The 18,384-nt window shown below is 46.4% G+C and overlaps 1 protein-coding gene across 8 annotated transcripts in view; it reads left to right on the plus strand.

Annotated features, from left to right (window-relative positions):
- Myo18a (myosin XVIIIA) overlaps nt 1-18,384 on the plus strand; it is a 105,396-nt gene that overhangs the window by 26,532 nt on the left and 60,480 nt on the right. Inside the window, exon 1 of one of the 8 annotated variants that reach the window (XM_042694245.1) lies at nt 14,209-14,293. The exons of the other annotated variants lie outside the window; for them this stretch is intronic. Within the exon in view, the coding sequence (XP_042550179.1) occupies nt 14,288-14,293 (6 nt within the window). The 5' untranslated portion in view covers nt 14,209-14,287. Of the gene's footprint in view, nt 1-14,208; nt 14,294-18,384 lie in introns of those variants that run through there. 8 annotated transcript variants of the gene reach the window in all.

The raw sequence follows: 18,384 nt of genomic DNA on the forward strand, positions 1-18,384 counted from the left end.
GCTTCTGGGGAGGAAAGGCTGAGTTTTCCTGTTTTACTCAGGGCCTCTTTGTCTTTCCTTAGCTGAACTATTGTTCCGCTCTCTCCTCTATGCCTCTGAAAGGGGGACAACACATCCTGACTGAGGGGGTGGAGAACCTTTTTCTGCAAGGGCCATTTGGATATTTTTAACACCATTCTTGAGCTATACAAAATGATCAATATAGGCAGATGGCAAAAGGCAGCTGATAAGCATCATGTGTGTCCCATCCTGTACCAAGTGATTTCAAGAGCCTTATATGACCTGAGAGCTGGAAGCTCTCCACCCTATGGGGATCTCCTACCCTTTGTTCCATTCATTCTCTTCAAAGCTCTATCTGTACTTGTTATTGTTGCAGTGGGAACAGATGCTTGGCAAATAAGAATTGGATGGAGCTGGGCACTGGTGGCTCACACGTGTAATCCTAGCTACTCAGGAGGCTGAGATCTGAGGATCGTGGTTCAAAGTTATCCTGGGCAGGAAAGTCCATGAGACTTATCTCCAATTAACCACCAGAAAACGTGAAGTGGTGTGGTGGCTCAGGTGGTAGAGTGTTCACCTTGAGCTAAAGAGCTCAGGGACAGTGCCCAGGCCCAAAATTTAAGCCCCATGACAGACCAAGAAAAAAAAAAAAAAAGAATTGGGTGGAAGATCTGGTTTTGAGTATAGGACTTTATCGCAACTCATTTTGGGAGAAAGAAGAGGAAGGCAGCATAGGTGGTGGTATGTGTATTGCCAATATATTGTAAGGTGTTGGGTGGTATGTGGACTCCAGCTGGACTGCTTAGTCCAAAAATTCTGCCTTTGCTGTTTTTGCTGGCAGAGTGACCTTGGGTAAAATATTTAATTTTGTAGGACCTCATTTTTCTATTTGTAAGATGAAAAAAATAGTATTACTGTGTGTGTGTGTGTTTGTGTGTGTGTGTGTGTATCTGTGCATGCACGTGCAAGTATATGTATATCTAGTACTGGGGCTTGAACTCTAGGCCTTGCATTCTTGCTTGTTTTTTTCACTTAAAGCTAGTGCTATACCACTGAGCCATACCTCCACTTCCACCTTTTTGCCAGAAAATCAAGAGTCTCTAGGATTTGTCTGCTGGTTTTGAACCATGATCCTCAGATCTGAGCCTCCTGAGTAGCTAGGATTACAGGTGTCACCCACTAGCACCTAGCGAGTATTACTTTTCTTAGAAGGCCATTCTGAAGATAAAATGAGAAAAATCATAGAATAGTGATCCAACATAGTGGCTTGTGAGTCAAGTAGCTATGCCACACTCACAGGGGTTACAAGCCTCATACTCTAAGTGGGTGCCTGAACTAGTGATAGAATCAAACCCGATAGATGCCATGCTTTTTCCATATATACCCACCTATGAGAAAGTTTAGCGTGTAAATTAGTTACAGGTACGAGGTGAGCAGGAGTAATAAGATAGAGCGGTCATTACAATATCTTGTAATGCAAGTTATTTGAAATGAGGACTTATTTCAGGAATTTTCCATATAGTATTTTGGACTGGATAATTGAAACTGGAGAATATGAAACCATGAATAAGGAAGGATTACTAAAGGGCTCAAAAGTGAGCTCTATAGTCACTGATCCATCATCTCTGGCGCCCTGGGAAGTGCTTGGTGTCTGTGGGTGTGGACCATTTGCCCACCCACAGGCATGCTATGGGCCCTGTTCCTATTGATGACTCAGCTGTGAGACCTTTGCTCCTGTCTTCATGCTGGTGATTTTTTTTTTCTTTTAAATTTTGCCCAAAGTGCTCATCAGGGAGAGATGGGAAACAGTCCCAGGCTTACGCAGGGCCACACAGTGATTGAAGAGTGGAATGGCTTTGCTCTGATGTTCTCATCTGGTCTCTAGTTTGTCAGTTTTTCAAATTGTGCAGTTTTTTTTTCATGTGATGTCTCTAGTCAAATTCTTGCCTGATGTGAATACCTTTGCAGTATCAGACTTTGTTCTACCTGTGTATTTTCTAGCTAGACAAACTCACTCCTTTTTTTTTTTTTTTCATTCCACAGGTGATTGTTTCTTCATGTCTTGCATCTAACAGCCTACCTAGGTTAGGGCTAAGCAAGAATTGAAACATAGCAGAAAAGCTGCCTGACCTGCCAGTTCCCAGCTCTGTCTTCTGTAATTTCCATCAACATAGAAACCTGCCCAGACTCACCCTCCTGGATTTTGCTAACTACTGTAGCAGCACTTCCTAGACTGAGTCCCCGTGATAGAATGGGATAGCCATCAGATCTACCCTGTTACCTTGCTGTGTGTCGCAGGCCTGGCTGGAGCTTGCCTGAGCCTCCTAGGCGATGTCAGAGTCTATTCTCCACTTCTTCCTTCTTTACTTCATCTTGTTATGGCCCTCCTTGCCTGGTGGGCATGCTGCCCTGCCTGAGGTTGCACTGGCCTTATTTGCCCTTGCAAGTTCAGGGTTCCTTTGGAACTTCTTTCTGCGGAGCTCTAACATTGGAGGAGTCCCACAGTGGGTGCTGGGGAAACCCTCTGGCCACTACATTCCAGATGTCTTACCCAGACATGGCCCAGAGGCTGTGGAAACAAGGCACGATTGTGTGGCACTGAGGGGCTTTCTCCCAATCCAGCACGCCTTGGGGTGGGAGCAGGCTTCCATTCAGCTTCGCCTTTCAGCCCATGGCATCTGGCTTCTGCTCTCAGGCTGGATGTTCATTGTGACTACCGTTCCCTCCCCCACTTCTTTTTGAGGCCTAGAGAAAGAGACAAAACCCTCGGGGCCAGAGGTCTAAGCAGATTTGGGGGTGGAGGGTGGGGGCAGTGGTGGAGAGAACAGCAGAAAAGTTAGGAGCACCATCTGAAGAGGGGCTTTGAGTAAAATGAGCAGGACAAACTGGAAGGAGGAACTTCTAGATCAGACCCGTCCAATAGAACATGCTGCCGAGATAGAAATGTTCTGTGGTTGATGCCATCCCATTTGGGAGCCCCGAGCCACATGAGGCGCAAGAGGCCATTGAGCACTTGAAATGTGGCTAGTTTAACTGAGCAATGAGATTTTTCTATTTTATTTTATGTTATTTTGTGCTGGTACTGGGGCTTGCATTACAGGCTTGAGCACTGTCCCTTAGCTTTTTCAGGCAAACTGTCTACCATTTGAGCCGCAGCTCTACTTCCAGCTTTTTGCTGGTTCAGTGGAGATAAGAGTCTCATGAAACTTCCTGTCTGGTTTTGAATAGTGATCCTCCAGATCTCAGTCCCCTGAGTCGTTAGGATTACAGGCATGAACCACCAGTGCCCAACTTAAAATTTGAGTACTTCATTTTTTATTTTTTGTCAGTCCTGTAGCTTGAACTCAGGGCCTAGGCACTGTCCCTGAGCTTCTTTTGCTCAAGGCTAGCACTCTACCACTTGAGCCACAGCTCTACTTCTGGCTTTTTCTGTGTATGTGGTACTGGGAAATCAAACCCAAGGCTTCATGTATGCTAGGTGAGCACTCTTCCACTAAGCCACCTTCCCAGCCTTGAATATTTCACTTTAATGAGCAGTACCCCACTGTTTTGATTTACCTGAAATTTAAATTGCTACCTATTGGCAACTATATTGGACACTACCTCTAGACTGATAGCTCCCAGAAAGAAATGGAGGGCAGCGTTGAGTTCTTGAAGGCTCATGGCCTCCTGCAGAAATCTTGTGGTGAGACTGGACCTGGTGGCATTTCCCCTTCCTCATAGGAAGGAAGGTTTGTCTTTTCTGGCAGTTTCTCAGCTTCACCAGCTCTGGAATCCTGATGCCCCAGGGCCAATAGGTCCTGGCTGTGTGCCACCACAACTGGGGCAGTGCTTCTTCTCCTTGCCAAGTATGTCCTTTGCCCAGCTTGGTAACATACAGGTGTTCACATGCCCAGTGAATCTGAATGGTTGTTTATGTGGGGGCAGATACTTGGTAGGCTGGGCAGGGGCCTTTGCTTCTATGAAGGTTGCGATGTGTGCTTTGTTTTCATTTCAAAGGGTTCTAGAAATAAGCCCAATTGGGGCTCCCAGAAGTGACTACTCAGATCCTCAAATACTGAATATCCAGTGTTTGAGGGATCTGAAGTATACCTAAAAGAGCTTTTTTTTTTTTTTGTACTGGTACTGGGGTTTGAACTTGGGGCCTTATGCCCTCCTTTAGTTTTATCATTTAAGGCTGGTGCTTTATCACTTGAATCACACCTCTATTTCTGGCCTTTTGCTAGTTAATTGAAGATTAGGGTCTCTTAAGATTTGTCTGCCCAGGCCGGCTTTGAACTGCAATCCTCAGATCTTGGCCTCCTAAGAAGGTAGGATTACCATTGTGATCCAATAGGTACCTGGCTAAAGGAGCCTTTTTGAGAATAAGTACCACAAGCTGTCAGCACTCCTAACATGGAAGATCTATTGATATCTTCTTTAAATTGGGGTGGCTGACCCTTAAGCTGGGTTTCCTTTTTTCTTTCAGTAGAAATAGAGAAGAGTTGTCATTTATATGGGAAGAGAACAGTGCTTCATTATGTTCATTCTCCAAGACTGCCAGAGGAGGTGGGATGAGAATATAGTGTATGTATGGGGTGCATTTAGTAGATTCAGAAGTGACCCAAGTCTGTGAGCTTTGGGGGAGGGGTGTGAAGGGTTTGGAGAAACCATCCCTAAGCTTAGCCCTTGGCCTTGTGGGAGCTTGGCAGAACTGAGGCAGTTTGGAAATTCCCAGGGCTTTGAGGAAATCCCCAGCAGCTGAGTCTTTGGAGAGCAGCAAGCCTCCTGGAGCTGCCAGTCAGGTGTTAGCAGGACCCGACTGCCTACCCTTTCAGGTGAGCCCAGGCGTTCCTCCTTAGGCTCTGAGATAGTGTCGATGACACCAGGCTCTGGATGTGCTATAACTGGCTGGCTGTAGGAGGTGGCCAGTCCCTGAGCCCTAAGTCTCAGGGACCACACAGGGTAGTGATCGGTGGCAGGCTTCTCCCCACCTACTGACTCCTACTGACTCTCTCAAACCCCAACCTCACAACACAGACTCAAAATGTCCCTGGTGTCTTTTGTCCAGGGGTTCAAATTCATTCATTTAACCCATGAGTAAGCACTTACCGAATTCCTACATATGTAGAGACTGTTAGTCGCTGGGGATAAGGCAATGATATAAACAAGGTGGGCCCAGTTCATCCCCGTCTTTTGCCGTATCTCTCCTAAGACAGAGGCCATCTTGCTGCCTGCAGCCCCCTCAGGCCTCAGCATCCCGGGGACGCTTCCTGGGGGCGGGGAATGGAGGCCCACCCCGCCGAGGTGAAATCCCGCGGCCTCTACGCTAGAGAAGGGGACTGCTGCCCTCTGCCGGGCTCTAGCGGCGATACAGGATGGTCATTCAAGGGCTCTGCGCATGCGCCGACCCTGGCTCCGCCCACGCACTGGCGGATGGGGCCCGGAAGTGCGGGTCCAGAGCCGGTCTCGGGTGGGCGGGCCTTTTAATACCTACCTGGGTATTGGGCCAGTCTAGGTATCCTTTCTGCTCTCCTTACTGTCCTTCAGGCCAACCCTAGGCCTCCTCCAGGGGATTATTCTCTTTCACTTTGGGATCCTCCAGACACACACACACACCCCACACACACACGAATTAAGAATAGTTCCTCCCCCCAAATTAGGGAAAGCACTCTTGCTTTGGCCTGTTTTTGAAGGCAAGTGAAGACTTCCCTAATAGCCTAGGAATCTGAGGAACCTGAGAAGTGGCCATCCCATGGATTGTGTGTGTCACCTGGTGGTAGCTGGTGCTCTCCTACCCAGGAAGTTTTAAGTGCCACAATGTCCCCCCCCCCCCCACTTCCCCAACTTCCTTAAATAAATAGCTCCATTAGTGATTTTTAAATATACGCTGCAAAGTAGTAATACAAGTATTATGCAATGTTATATTATCCATTTACAGAGCACTTATAGACTTTTTCCCCTCTTAGGTTTTGTCTTACAGGGGAAACTATGGGGACAAATAGGGAAAGGGGCCTATCCTTTTATAAAAATACTCAATAGAACCTCAGTGGAAAAATTTCCAAACTACCTCTTTCCCACAAATTCTATATTTGACATGTCTGTTTGGCAGAGTAATGGCTTGATGTCTTCTCAGACTCCCAAACTTAAAATCTTTACAAAGAAACCCCTTTGATTCCCTTTCCCAACTCCTCAACCCTTTGAATCCACTTCTCATCCTCTCCTCATGGCGAGCCAGTCTAGAAGATTCTTCCTCTTGCATCACCTTTTCTTCCCCACCTGCAGGAATCCTTATCTTTTATCTGGCTATTATCTTGATTTTCTTTAGTTCTTCAGCTTCTAGCTTCCATTCTTTCCCTGCATCCTTCTGTTCCATCAGCATTCCTAAGCAGGTCCAGTCATGCCCTCTTCTCTCAGAAGCCTGCCCCTGTTTCCAAGTAAAACTGGCATGGAAGTAGCTGGGCTTTGGAGTCTGAGTCTGAATGATTGCCCTGTCAGCCACTATCTGTGTTATCATAAGCAATTATTAAATTCTGTAAACCTTAGCTTCCATGTCCTCAATTTCCCTTTCAACATTTACCTCTTGGGGTTTGATGAGGAAACTGATTGGCTCTGTACCTGCCACAGGGCTATGCTTAGAACCATCTTCTTTTTTCTTAGATTGCTTAGCTTGCTTTTGTCTCAGGTATACATTTTTCAATTGTGTCATAAGGCTCAGCTCAACTGGATTAAAAAGAAGAGACTAGTCTGATGTCAGTGGCTCGTGCCTATAATCCTAGCTACTCTGCAGGCTGAGATCTGAGAATCATAGTTCAAAGCCAGACTGGGTAGGATAGTCAATGAGACTCTTATCTCCAATTAACTACCAAAAAGCTGGAATGGAGATGTGGCTCAAATGGTCAAGCAAAAAAGCTTAAGGACAGCATTCAGGCTCTGAGTTCAAGCCCCAGGACAGGCACCAAAGCAAAAACCCCAAAAGATTACAAGCTCAAACATCTGAAAAGTCAAAGCTGAAGCCTCCAGAAGCTCAGTCTTATCTGCAAACTTAAACAGTGTGGCCAGAGATCAGACCTGTTCTGTCTTTCTGCTCATCTAGGCTTGTTTGGGCATCAGACAAATAATGGCAAAATAGCTCAGCTCAAGGTTCAAGTTATATGGGAAAAGGAGACTCAATAGTACCAAAGTTTCTTTTTTGACCCATAATTGGATCACATGTCTTCCATGACCAAACCTTTAGACTGGGGATATTATTCCTGGCCAGGCCTAAAATGAGTGGGTCCCCAGAGGAAAACTGGGGTGCTGTTATCAGAGCATGGAGGACTGCACAGTGGGCCACAGAAACATCTGTTGCACACAGCACACAGCACACAGCTTGCTTGGTGGGTCCTCTCTGCCTTCCCATCCTTGTCTCTTATGTTTTCTTTTGTGTCCTACACGTTATCCAGGAATACTCTCCACATCTTACATGCTGTTCTATTCACCTTTTCTTATACTTGTCTTTCCGCCCAGTATTCCCTTCCCGCCTCACCACCACATTATAAACTTCCCTCTTTCATGGCCTGCCTCAAAGCTGTTTGCAAGCTGTATGCCCAACTCCCTTCCAGAAAAGATCTATGAACTTCCCTTAGAATATTGTCTTTGCTCCCCCATCCCTTTGCTCCAATTCCCCATTGGAGCACAGAACACATTCTTACTTGAATTATAACTATTGGAGTACCTTTTTGTTCTCTCCTCTGCTGGTCTTGGAAATCAGAAAGATATTCATCTGTTTCACACATTCACCCTTTTTCTACCCAGTGTCTTCCCTAAGCAGGGTCAAGGCAGGTTGGTGCAGGGGTTCTAACAACAAGCAACCTACAACCACTGCCTCGTGAAGCTAACAGGCAGGCATTGTGCTTCTCCAGTGCTGGTACTGAGGTTTTATACTACACTGCTGGCTGAGTGTAGCTCACCTCTGGCCACCCTGTTCTTAGCCACTCTGGCCAAGGACCTTTTGTTCAGCCACACCACCAGCTTCAACTACCAGAGCCCATGTGAATATCCTTTTGTGGCCTCCTCTGTTCCACCCAGGTTGTTATGTATGAACCTCTAGATCAACGAGTTGGGAAAATCCAGTGGAGGCTTAGTGCTAAGGAGAGGGCGGGCATATAAAAGAAGCAGCGTGTGGTCCATGTAGGGAGCACCATCTTAAGCATATGTCACCAATTACCATTCCGAACATTAATTTATGCAATGTAGTTACGGTGTATACACTCTAAAGTTTAATAAATTCAACTATATGGTTGGGTAAGAAACTATAAAAATTATAAAATTATAAAAATGATACTTTGGGTATTTTTATTATATGTTGTACGTGAGTGTACATTATGATTTCATGCAGCTGTGTTACGTAGTACAGTAGTTCCCTTTACTCACAGGCATGTGTTCTTAGACCCATAGTAAATGACTGAAAAAGTATGCTGATACTGGATCCTCCATTAATACTGTTTTTCCTGTACACGTACCTATGAAAAGTTGTCATCGTTGTCGTCGTCTTCTTCTTCTTCTTATCATTGTTGTTGTCGTCATCGTCTTCTTCTTCTTCTTCTTCTTCTTCTCCTCCTCCTCCTCCTTCTCCTCCTCCTCCTCCTCCTCCTTTTTGCCAGTACTGAGGGTTACTCAGGGCCTCAGACTCTTACTTGGCTACTTGAGCAGCAGCTCTACTTCTGGCTTTCTGGTAGTTAATTAGAAATGAGAATCTCACAGACTTTTTTGCTTGGGCTGACTTTGAACTGTGATCCTCTGATCTCAGCCTCTTTAGTAGCTAATATAGACCTGAGCTACTGGCACCCAGCCTGTAATTGTATTTTCACCCTTTTTTTCACACTTGGGGCTTCTTTTTGGTATATCTGAATTGCCAGCATTATTGTTCTTCCACTTTAGGGCATATGTTTTTGGGGGGAGGATGGGGGAGTGGGTGTAGTATTGGGATTTTGAACTCAAGACATTCTACTTGCAAGCACTCTACTACTTGAGCCATATCTCCAGCCTTTTTCTGCTTTATTACTATTATTATCATTATTATTATAGGATCTCATGTTTTTGCCAGGGGCTGCCCTGGGATTCTCCTACTTACAGCTTGCAGCATATGTAAGAGGTTCACAGGTGTCAGCCACCATGCTTAGCTTACTGATTGAGATGGGGGGTCTTGCTTACTTTGTGCTCAGACTGGTTTAGAACTGCTGCCCTCCTGATCTCCACCTCCTAAATAGTTCTGATTATAGGTATGAGTCACTATGCCTCTCAATAACCTTCCCCCAACGACATATATTTATTTAGCTGTGCTCAGGGCCTCGTGCATGCTTGGTAAATTCTTTACCACTGAGCTGGGTCCCATCCCTGGGGCCATTAGGAAGTAGAATGAGGATTACTTGAACCCAGTGCTGTGTACTGTGACCAAGGGCCTCATACCCATGATAGTTACTGCCTGAGTCACAAGCAGGTCACATGTACAGTGTAGAGTCATGTGCTAAATAGGACAGATTTGATTATGTGAGATTTCATCATGCTTCTCAGAACTGTGTGCAAGTTAAAATGTAGAAATTATTTATTTCTAGCACTTTTGATTTAATATTTTCAGACTTAAAGTTGACCACAGATAACTGAAACTAGAAAGTGAAACTGGGTAAGGCAGCATGCACCATACCTTGTGAGCAATTTAAGTGATTGTCTGTTTTTTACTATACCCTACTTTTGCCACAGATGCTGATTTTAGAATCAGCTGACTTTAGACCCAATGCGCCTTTACTGTGTATGAGTTATGTTTATACACACACAGTGAGCATTGTGCATTTTTACCTTTTTTTTTTTTTTTTGGTTGGTGGTGGGGCTTGAACTCAGGGCCTGAGGCATTGTCCTTGAGCTCTTTTGCTCAAGGCTAGCACTTCACCACTTCAACTCAAAGCTCTACCACCAGTTTTTGAGAGGTTAATTGGAGATAAGAGTCTCAGGAGGAATATTTTGCCTGGGCTGGCTTCGAACCATGAAACTCAGATCTCAGCCTTGTGAGTAGATAGGATTACAGGTGTGATTCACCGGGCACCCAGCTTGCTGGGGGCTTTTACAAGAATTTATTGATGTTAATCATGTAGTCACTGCCTACAGTTTGCCAAACCTAAGCTTACATATACTGGCTTTTCTATTCTTTTTTATTGTGGGGGGGGTTGTCAGTCATGGAGCTTGAACTCTGGGCCTGGGTACTGTCCCTCAGCTCTTCAGCTCAAGGCTAGTGCTCTGCCACTTGAGTCACAGAGCCACTTCCGGCTTTTTCTATTTATGTGGAATTGAACCCAGTGCATGCGAGGCAAGCACTCTACCACTGAGCCACCTTTCCAGGCCCTGGCTTTTCTACTCTTAACAACCATTGTTGTGGCATTTTTAAAAATTTGAAGTATTATTATTATTTGGTGCCAGTACTAGGGTTTGAACTCAGGGCCTTACATTATTGCTCAGTTTTTTCATTCAAGGCTGGTGCTTTACCACTTGAGCCACATCTCACTTCCAACTTTTTGCTGGTTAATTAAAGATGAGAGTCTTGGGGATTTTTCTGCTTGGGCTGGCTTTGAACCATAATTTCAGCTTTCTGAGTAGCTGGGACTATAGGGGTAAACTACCAGTACCTGGCTTAAAAAAAAAAAAAAAAAGCTGTTTACTGGTGGCTCGTGCCTGTAATCATAGCTATTCAGGAAGCTGAGATCTGAGGATCGGGGTTTGAAGCTAGCCCAGGCAGGAAAGTTCATGATATTTTATCTCCAATTAACCATCAGAAAACCAGAAGTGGCTCTGTGACTCAAAGTGGTAGAGTACTAACCTTGAGCAAAAAGCTCAAGGATAGCCTCCTGGCCCTAAGTTCAAGCCCTACAACCAACCAAAAAAAAAAAAAAAAGAAAACAAGAAAGGTAGTAGAGAGTCTAAGAAGTGATTTTCCCTTAGGTCAGACAAAAGAAAGGGTCTGGGCTGGGATTTAGCCCCAGGCGTATGCAGCTGCTAGGTCTCTGCTCTATGCCCTATACTTCTAGATTGGATGTTGGGTTTCAGGAAAGGCTTCCTGAAGGAAGTAGGATTGAGATTGGTGTTTGGGGATGGGGAGGGCTTGGCACGCAGGAGGGAATGGTGCCTCAGACTCCGTGGTGGTGCAGTCAGAGGATATGGGGAGAGGGATCTAGGATAGGTGAGAGCCAGGAGAAGTGAGGGAGACTAATTGCAGAGGAGGGACCAGATTGCAGATTCTGGCTGTGGTTAGACACTGAGGGTCCTGAGGATGGCCTCGCTGGCAATGGAGTGCCCGCAAGGCCTGCAGAGCCATTCTTCTACTCCTATAGATGTGACCATGTTAAGACAGTGCCCACCTTTGGGCATAGAGGGATAGTCTGTGGTTGGGATGAAATTGAGGGGCTTCCTGGCTGCAGGTTTCTTTTTTCCCTATGGGAGATGAAGGTGCTTTGAGAGGATCTCCTTTGGTCACCAAACTTCTCAGAAAGAATTGACAGAAATTAGCATTCTGAATAGAAAAGAGGTGTGGATGGGCAAATGGTTGCTAGTAATAGCACAAGACTACAGATAAAGTGATGCTTCTAACAGGCAGAAGTCTTTTCTGTTTTTTGAGACAAGTTCTTATGATAGCCTGGAATTTACAGTCCTCTTGCCTCAGTTTCTGGAGTGTTGGGTTATAGGTATGAACTACCGTGTCTGACCAGAAGCCATATTTCGGAGCTCTGCTGAATGGCAATGGGTTAGGAGGTCATCAAATAATCACAACAAAGGACCCTAAGTCCTGGGTGAAAACCCAGGTCCCTGGCTTACAGGATAACCTGCAGGTTCATGGACATCCACTAGTTCTGCATTCACACTCTTCTGGCAGGCCTAGTTAACTTTTCTAGCTTTTGGCAGAAATATCTTATTGGAAGGAAGTGAGACTGATTGATACAGCACCCTGTCAGGCGAGTGACAGCTGACAGCCTGACATTGTAGGGACAAAAGACCTAAAAAGCAAATGTACAAGTTGAGTGCCAGTGGCTCACAGCTGTAATCCTGGCTACTCAACATCTTGACCTGGAAGGTTGCTGTTTGAAGCCAGAAAAGTCTGCTCAGTATTTGTGGGAAGAAAAATCTGCAAGACTCTATTTCTGTTAACCAGCAAAATGCCAGACTGGAGGTATGGTTCAAGTAGTAGAGGACCATGAACATGAAGCACTGAGTTGAAGCCCTGAACCTGTACAAAAAAAAAAAAAGCTTCAGGCAAATGTACAGCTCTACAAGGGGCATCTTGGCCTTCCTGCTTCCAGCACACTTGAGATTGCAGGTTGGCTGCAGTACCTTAATGGGAGCTGATGCCTTCTGAGGGAGCCTGTGGGATTGATGGGGTAGAAGCTAAGCTGCTATAGTCATCAAGGTATATAGCAAGCCTCTGTCTCTAAAACAAAAACAAAAAAAGAATCATCTGGGGGGGTTTTGTTTTAAATCCCAGTGCTCAAGCCTCTGTCCCAGACCATGTAAATCAAACTGAGAGGGTAAGTAGTATTCAAGCCCTCAGTATTTTTCAATTCCTTCAGGGTCTTTCAGGGGACAGTGGAGTTGGCATCCTTGTGTGAAGGAGGCTGTAGGGAAGTAGGAACCTATGACACTGCATGTTTTCTGGAAGGACCAGATGGCCTCCCTGGGAAGAAGTGTCACTCCCTGGAAAGCAGAGGAACAAGCACTATATTCTAATAGCCTGTGTGGCTCACAGTGTGACTAGGCAACTTGAATAGTGTTGGCTAGGTAGGAGGAGAGCTGGTTTGGTCCTCTTGGGCAATGATTAGCAATCTTTTCTGGGAGAAAAGCATTACATACTTCCTGGCTGTTAGAACCTGTCATGAGTGACAAGCCTGTTTCTGAAAGCCTGGTCTGGGAGGTAGATCTGCCCCTCAGGGCATCCAAGCACCACCCTTACTCCTTTCTTTCTTTCCTTATGGAAGGAAATAGGACCTTCTTGGTCTTTTTTTTTTTTTTTAAGATTACTTCCTTTTTAAATTTTCTTTTGATTGTAAAGATGATGTACAGTTACATAAGTCATGTATTGAGTACATTTCTTTTTGAACAGTGTCATCTCTTACCTTGTTTGAGCTCCTATTTTTTAAGGTCCTATTTGTAGTCCTTTTTTATTGGGGGGGGGGTGCTCATTTTTTTTTTTCCATCTTGGTCCCAGCTCCCATTTCAACCTCCAGGGGATCCCTAGCCCCGCTCTGGGCATCCTGTGGCACTAACCAGAGCCAGGCCAGGATTTCTCATTTGAAGAATACTGGCTGTTCACTGGCAGCTGTTGCTCATTGGTCAGACACCCACGATTTCCTGTGTCTGTAGGGCTAAGGCCCACCCATCCTGCCCCACCCACCGCACCTTCTGTGTCTATGCTGCTACTGGTTGAGGGAGTGGACTGAGATGGAGGGGCGGGAGAGGGAGGAGAGAGAGAGAGAGACAAAGAGAGACAGAGAGACAGAGAGACAGAGACAGAGAGAGACGATTGATTCTCTGCACGTCTCCTGTGTGTTACTCCAGTGAGGGAGTGATTGGGGGAGGTGGGGTGGAGGGCTCTGTGGATCTCTGCTCTTGCTGGACTTTACAGGATTGCCATGTGTCCCATGTGCAGGCAAAGTGGGTAGTAGGCCCTGTCTGCTGTTGGATGTGGCGTTGGTGGCTGTTCTTGGTCTCTGCCTCAATAATTATTAGATGGTAGGAGTAGAACTATGATGTGTGCATTCTCAGGAACACTGTGCTGTGATTGTGTATGCTGGTGTGTGTGTGTGTGTGTGTGTGTGTGTGTGTGTGTGTATGCGCATGTGCTTATTTCGATCTTGGCCTGTGGGGCCGGGGGCTGCAGGTCTCAAATTCCTCTGCTATTTTTAGGGGCCATATCAGCTCAGCTGTCCAGGAGCCTGGGTGTGTGTGTGTGTCAGAAGGAAAGTGCCACCCTCTCTGCCTCTTGCCCCTACTCCTCCCACACTGCCTGCCCAGACCCCATGCCCTTACTCAGCCTCCTTCCTCCCATCCACCTGGGCCACATTGCCCTCTCGCTCTGCTCCGGGCATACCTGGAATCCGCAAGTCCTCCTCTGTCCTCCCGGCTCTGCTGTTTCCACAGGCTGAGCCAGGGTTGGGCAGCTGTGGCGGGAGGGGCCTGGGGAGAGGGAGGGAAGGGACCAGGGGCGGGGCTGCAGCCTGTGCTATTTTGAGCTGCAAACCAAGCAGCAGCAAGAGGAGACTCCTTGCTTTAGGCTGTTCCAGCTCTGGCCATGCGGGTGAGTGTCCCTCTGATCCGTTACCCCGGAAATGTCCCAGGGCCTCTCATGCTATTTCCCCATTTAGGAAAGGAGGAGCACATTGTTATTTCCCTAGATGTGCTCCAAGTAGATGGGTAGGCTGGGGTGGGGCTGCCCTGGGGTTCTCTCAGCCTCTTGGCAGAAAGGGCATTACCCAGTTAGAAGGGCAGCCTCAAAACCCCTCAGAAGCAAGGGCCCGACTTGTGACTTTGGGTGCTTTGGAGGGGGTGCTGTGTTCTAAACCTCAGTTTCCTGAGACTGCCTTCCCACAGCCAGGCGTGACACGCCTTCCCACAACCATTAGTGTTTTGGAGGCCGTTATTTTTTTCTTCCAAAGCCCCAAAACTCCAGCCCCGCCCCCCCCCCCCCCCCCCCCGCCCCAGACCTTCAGAGTCTTGTCCTAGATAGGCAAGAGGGGCCTGAGAGAGGATGTTCCTGGGAATCATTAGGGACCACTCTTCTTACTGTCCCCAAGAGGATATTCAGCATGGCCTCTTCCATTCCTATGCATAGGACACTTAGGAGGGGTTCAGTGGCTCTGGAGGATGCCCTGATGGTTTGTGAGTCCCCCTTTTAGCAGAGTTTACTCCAGAGAAGTCAGTTCCTTAAAAAAGCAAATGAGGAAAGATATAGCTGCCTTCTCTTAGTCCATCCTGTTCTTCCCCCAACTCTCCCCCCCCCCCCCCGCCCCACTCCTCCCAGCCATCAAGGATAAGGTTTTCAATTGAGTCAGCAGTTGGCAGAGTATGTGGGCTGGCCCAGTACGGAGGTGTATCAGGAGCCTGAAAAGTGCCCATGAGCATTTGTTTCTCTCTGTGCCCAGGGACTGCCCTGTACCCAGCCCCCACACTGACACTAGTATCCAGGAGTGTGTGGTCAGAATGGGTGGAGTCAGAACTCTTCACCCTGAGAGCTGGGTGCTACTCCTTACTCCATCCTACACCCCTGGGTCACTTGCAGTGGGTCCATCATAGATTCAGGGCCACACATGCTGATGGCCAGACAGATGGCAAAGTGCCCAATAGACAGGCAATAAACGTCTCTGGGGAGGGGAGGCCTCCAGTAGGCCTGGCCGTTGGAGGAGGAAGCCCCCAGGCCTTCTGCAACTGCAGTGGCAGCAGGAAGCCATTCCAGTGCACCTGCTTCCTCTGGGCCGGCTGGCAGTGGGGCCCCCGTAATGGCTGGGGGTGCTCACTGCTTTCTGTTCCGCCTGAGGCCAGGGCCGGCTCTGGGTAGAAACTGGACCAAAAGAGCCAGAATGTCCCTAGCCAGCTCTTGTCTCCTTCCTCCTCTGGCAGGCATTGTGGCCCTCAGGTCACTGTCTGCAGAGCTCCTCCTCCTTTCAAGCAGCTCTGTGCAAATCAAGTTCAGGCTGTGGGTGGAGGAGCATGGAAAACCCTGCTTTTTACCCAAGCTGTTGCTCTGGCAGCGGCTGTGGGCAAGGACCACAGTGTAGGTGGAAAATGGAGGCCAGGAGCAGGACTGACTTTTTTTTTTTCCCCCTTAAAGTGAGCCTTGGAAACTTTTGATAGAGGACAGACCTGGCTGTGAATCCCAGGTCTGCCACTTGCTACCTTGAGGCCTTTGGCAAGTAGCTTGACCTTCTGAGTCACCTTTGCTCACTTTTGTAGGACTCATTACTGGGGAGTCAATAGCTTATGCCTGTAATCCTAGCTAATTGAGAGGCTGCGATCTGGAGGATAGTGGCTAGAGGTCAGCCTGGGCACTATTAGTCCACTAGACTCTATCTCCAAAATAACTAGCAAAAAAGCAAGGGCTGGAGATATGGCTGAAGTAATAGAGTGCTAGCCAAATAAGCAGGCTAAGCCACTAAAAAAAAATTTAAGTGGTAAAAACAGTAAAGTTGGGCTCAGACTGATATCTGTTCTAAAAGAGACATTATGGGGACCAAAAGGGATAATGCTTGTAAATGGTTTAGTGTAGAGAAACTGTTGGGGCTGGGTGTATAGCTCAGTGGTAGAGTACTTGTCTAGCATGCTTGAGGCCCTGGGTTCAAACCTCAGCAACACACTTACACACACTCACAGTTTATTGCTAATATTACTATTTCCTCCCTTCTCTTTATTCCTCCTCCCCAATCCAATTCCTTGCATTTATTGATGTTAGGTGGAGGCTGGAAGGGAGAGGATCTCCTCCGAGTGGACCTCTATGCCTCAGAATAAGAAGGGAGAAAGAAGGGAGAATTCCATGCCCTTCTCTCCTCAGAATGAGAAGGCCCAGGTGTTGTCAGGGTTGGCAGAGGAAGAGAGGCTGGGAAGTTACCTGGGCCATAAGTGACATCTTGGCTCCCTCCACACTCACTCTCTCTGAGTTACCTGCCACTCTTAGGGCTAGCAGTGTATGGATTTCTGGCTTGGGCAGCCTAGACTTCTATATCTGTCTAGGCTGAGCATTGCAAGTCTGAAGGGCTGCCCATTGGATGGCATTATTCTCTGAAATCTCTGAAATGCACTTATGCTACCCTTTCTTTTCTTTTCTTTTTTTTTTTTGCCAGTCCTGGGACTTGAACTCAGGGCCTGAGCACCATCCCTGTACTTCATTTTGCTCAAGGATAACACTCTACCACTTGAGCCACAGCATCACTTCTAGCTTTTTCTGTTTATGTGGTGCTGAGGAATTGAACCCAGGACTTTGTGCATGCTAGGCAAGCATTCTACCACTGAGCCACATTCCTAGCCCTGCCCCTTTCCTTCTGTGAGAGACATAGAGCATGAAAGTTAAAGAAGGTGGTTTGTGCTGGTTCCATGGGGGGTAAAACCCTGCTTGACCCTGATCCCTGACAGGCACCTTCTGGGGCTGAGCATAGATGGTCCCTTAGCACATTTCTTAGTTTTCTCCTCTTTGAGAACAAATGCTTCTGGCTGTTATCTCCTTTTCTTTTTTTTTTAAATTGGCTATTTAGCCATCTTAATAAAAATAGGCAACAAATGTAAGTAACAAATGCATTATGATAATACCAAGTGTCTCTATTGGGTCTAATTCATACAATTTATGATTATTATAATCATTGTTAACATACTATTTAGGTTCTAGCTTTTTTATTGATGTCATTTTATGAGGAGTTTTCCATATGTTGCCTTATTCACGTATTTGTCAGTTTAAATGACAACAGCAACGTGTTGGACAAAAGCTTTGTTTTTACCTAACTGATCCTGATCTAGGCACTTGGAATGTTTCCAATTTGGAGTTGTTGAACAGAGCATTTCTAGAAAAGTGTTTACCTGGGTTTTGTAGGTTTTCTCTTTCTTTGTTTCTTAAAGTCAGCTCATTGGACATGCATTCCTGAAGACAGGGTGATGAGACCAGAGGATGATGCATTCTGTGGCTATTATGGTTCCACAGACAGTAGGGAAACAATTTCCAACTGTCCCTCCCCTCTTCCTGGGCCGTGGAGTTTAATATCTATTTATTGTTGCTAAATTTAGAGATTACAGCTCCCTAGTTTGTACCTCCTCTCTGAGAATAGGGATGGACAGGAGTTATTCTCTGTAGTTCTATGAGGAAAGAGATCAAATGGGAAGAAAGTTTGGGACAAGACCCCTTCCACATTGTCATGCTTGTTAAATGCCTACAGTATGATTGGTAAGACAGAATCCTGCTCAGGAGGAAATCATAATCCAGGAATGACATAGTCACCCAAACAGCTCATCAAGATCCATGTGGATTGTGAATCCCAGCCCTGACATTTACTAGTCATTGGGCTGGGGGCAACTTACTCTTTTGTTTCCTTACCTAGAAAGCAGATTGTTATAAGGATTACATGAGAGACAAGTAGGAAATAGCTTTCTCTCAGGCTTACCTCAGAGTAAATAAGTAAATAAATGTCTTGGGTTCTCTTCTGATCCCTTGAAGGAAGAGGTCAGAAGTGATATGGAAGGAGGAGATGGCTAGAGCCTCAAAAGAGTGTGGCAGCATCATGGTGAAGGTCTTTCCTTTGCAAGTCCAGAAACCCCACTTGGAAAAGTTGTATACTGGTGGACATCACACTATCAACCCATGCTTTGGCTTAAGCTGGATCCTATAAACCTCTATGCTGCTGAAATGTGTCT

The sequence above is a fragment of the Dipodomys spectabilis genome, unplaced genomic scaffold (genome assembly GCF_019054845.1).
Source record: "Dipodomys spectabilis isolate Male_0828 unplaced genomic scaffold, ASM1905484v1 ptg000004l, whole genome shotgun sequence".
Classification (NCBI taxonomy): domain Eukaryota; kingdom Metazoa; phylum Chordata; class Mammalia; order Rodentia; family Heteromyidae; genus Dipodomys; species Dipodomys spectabilis.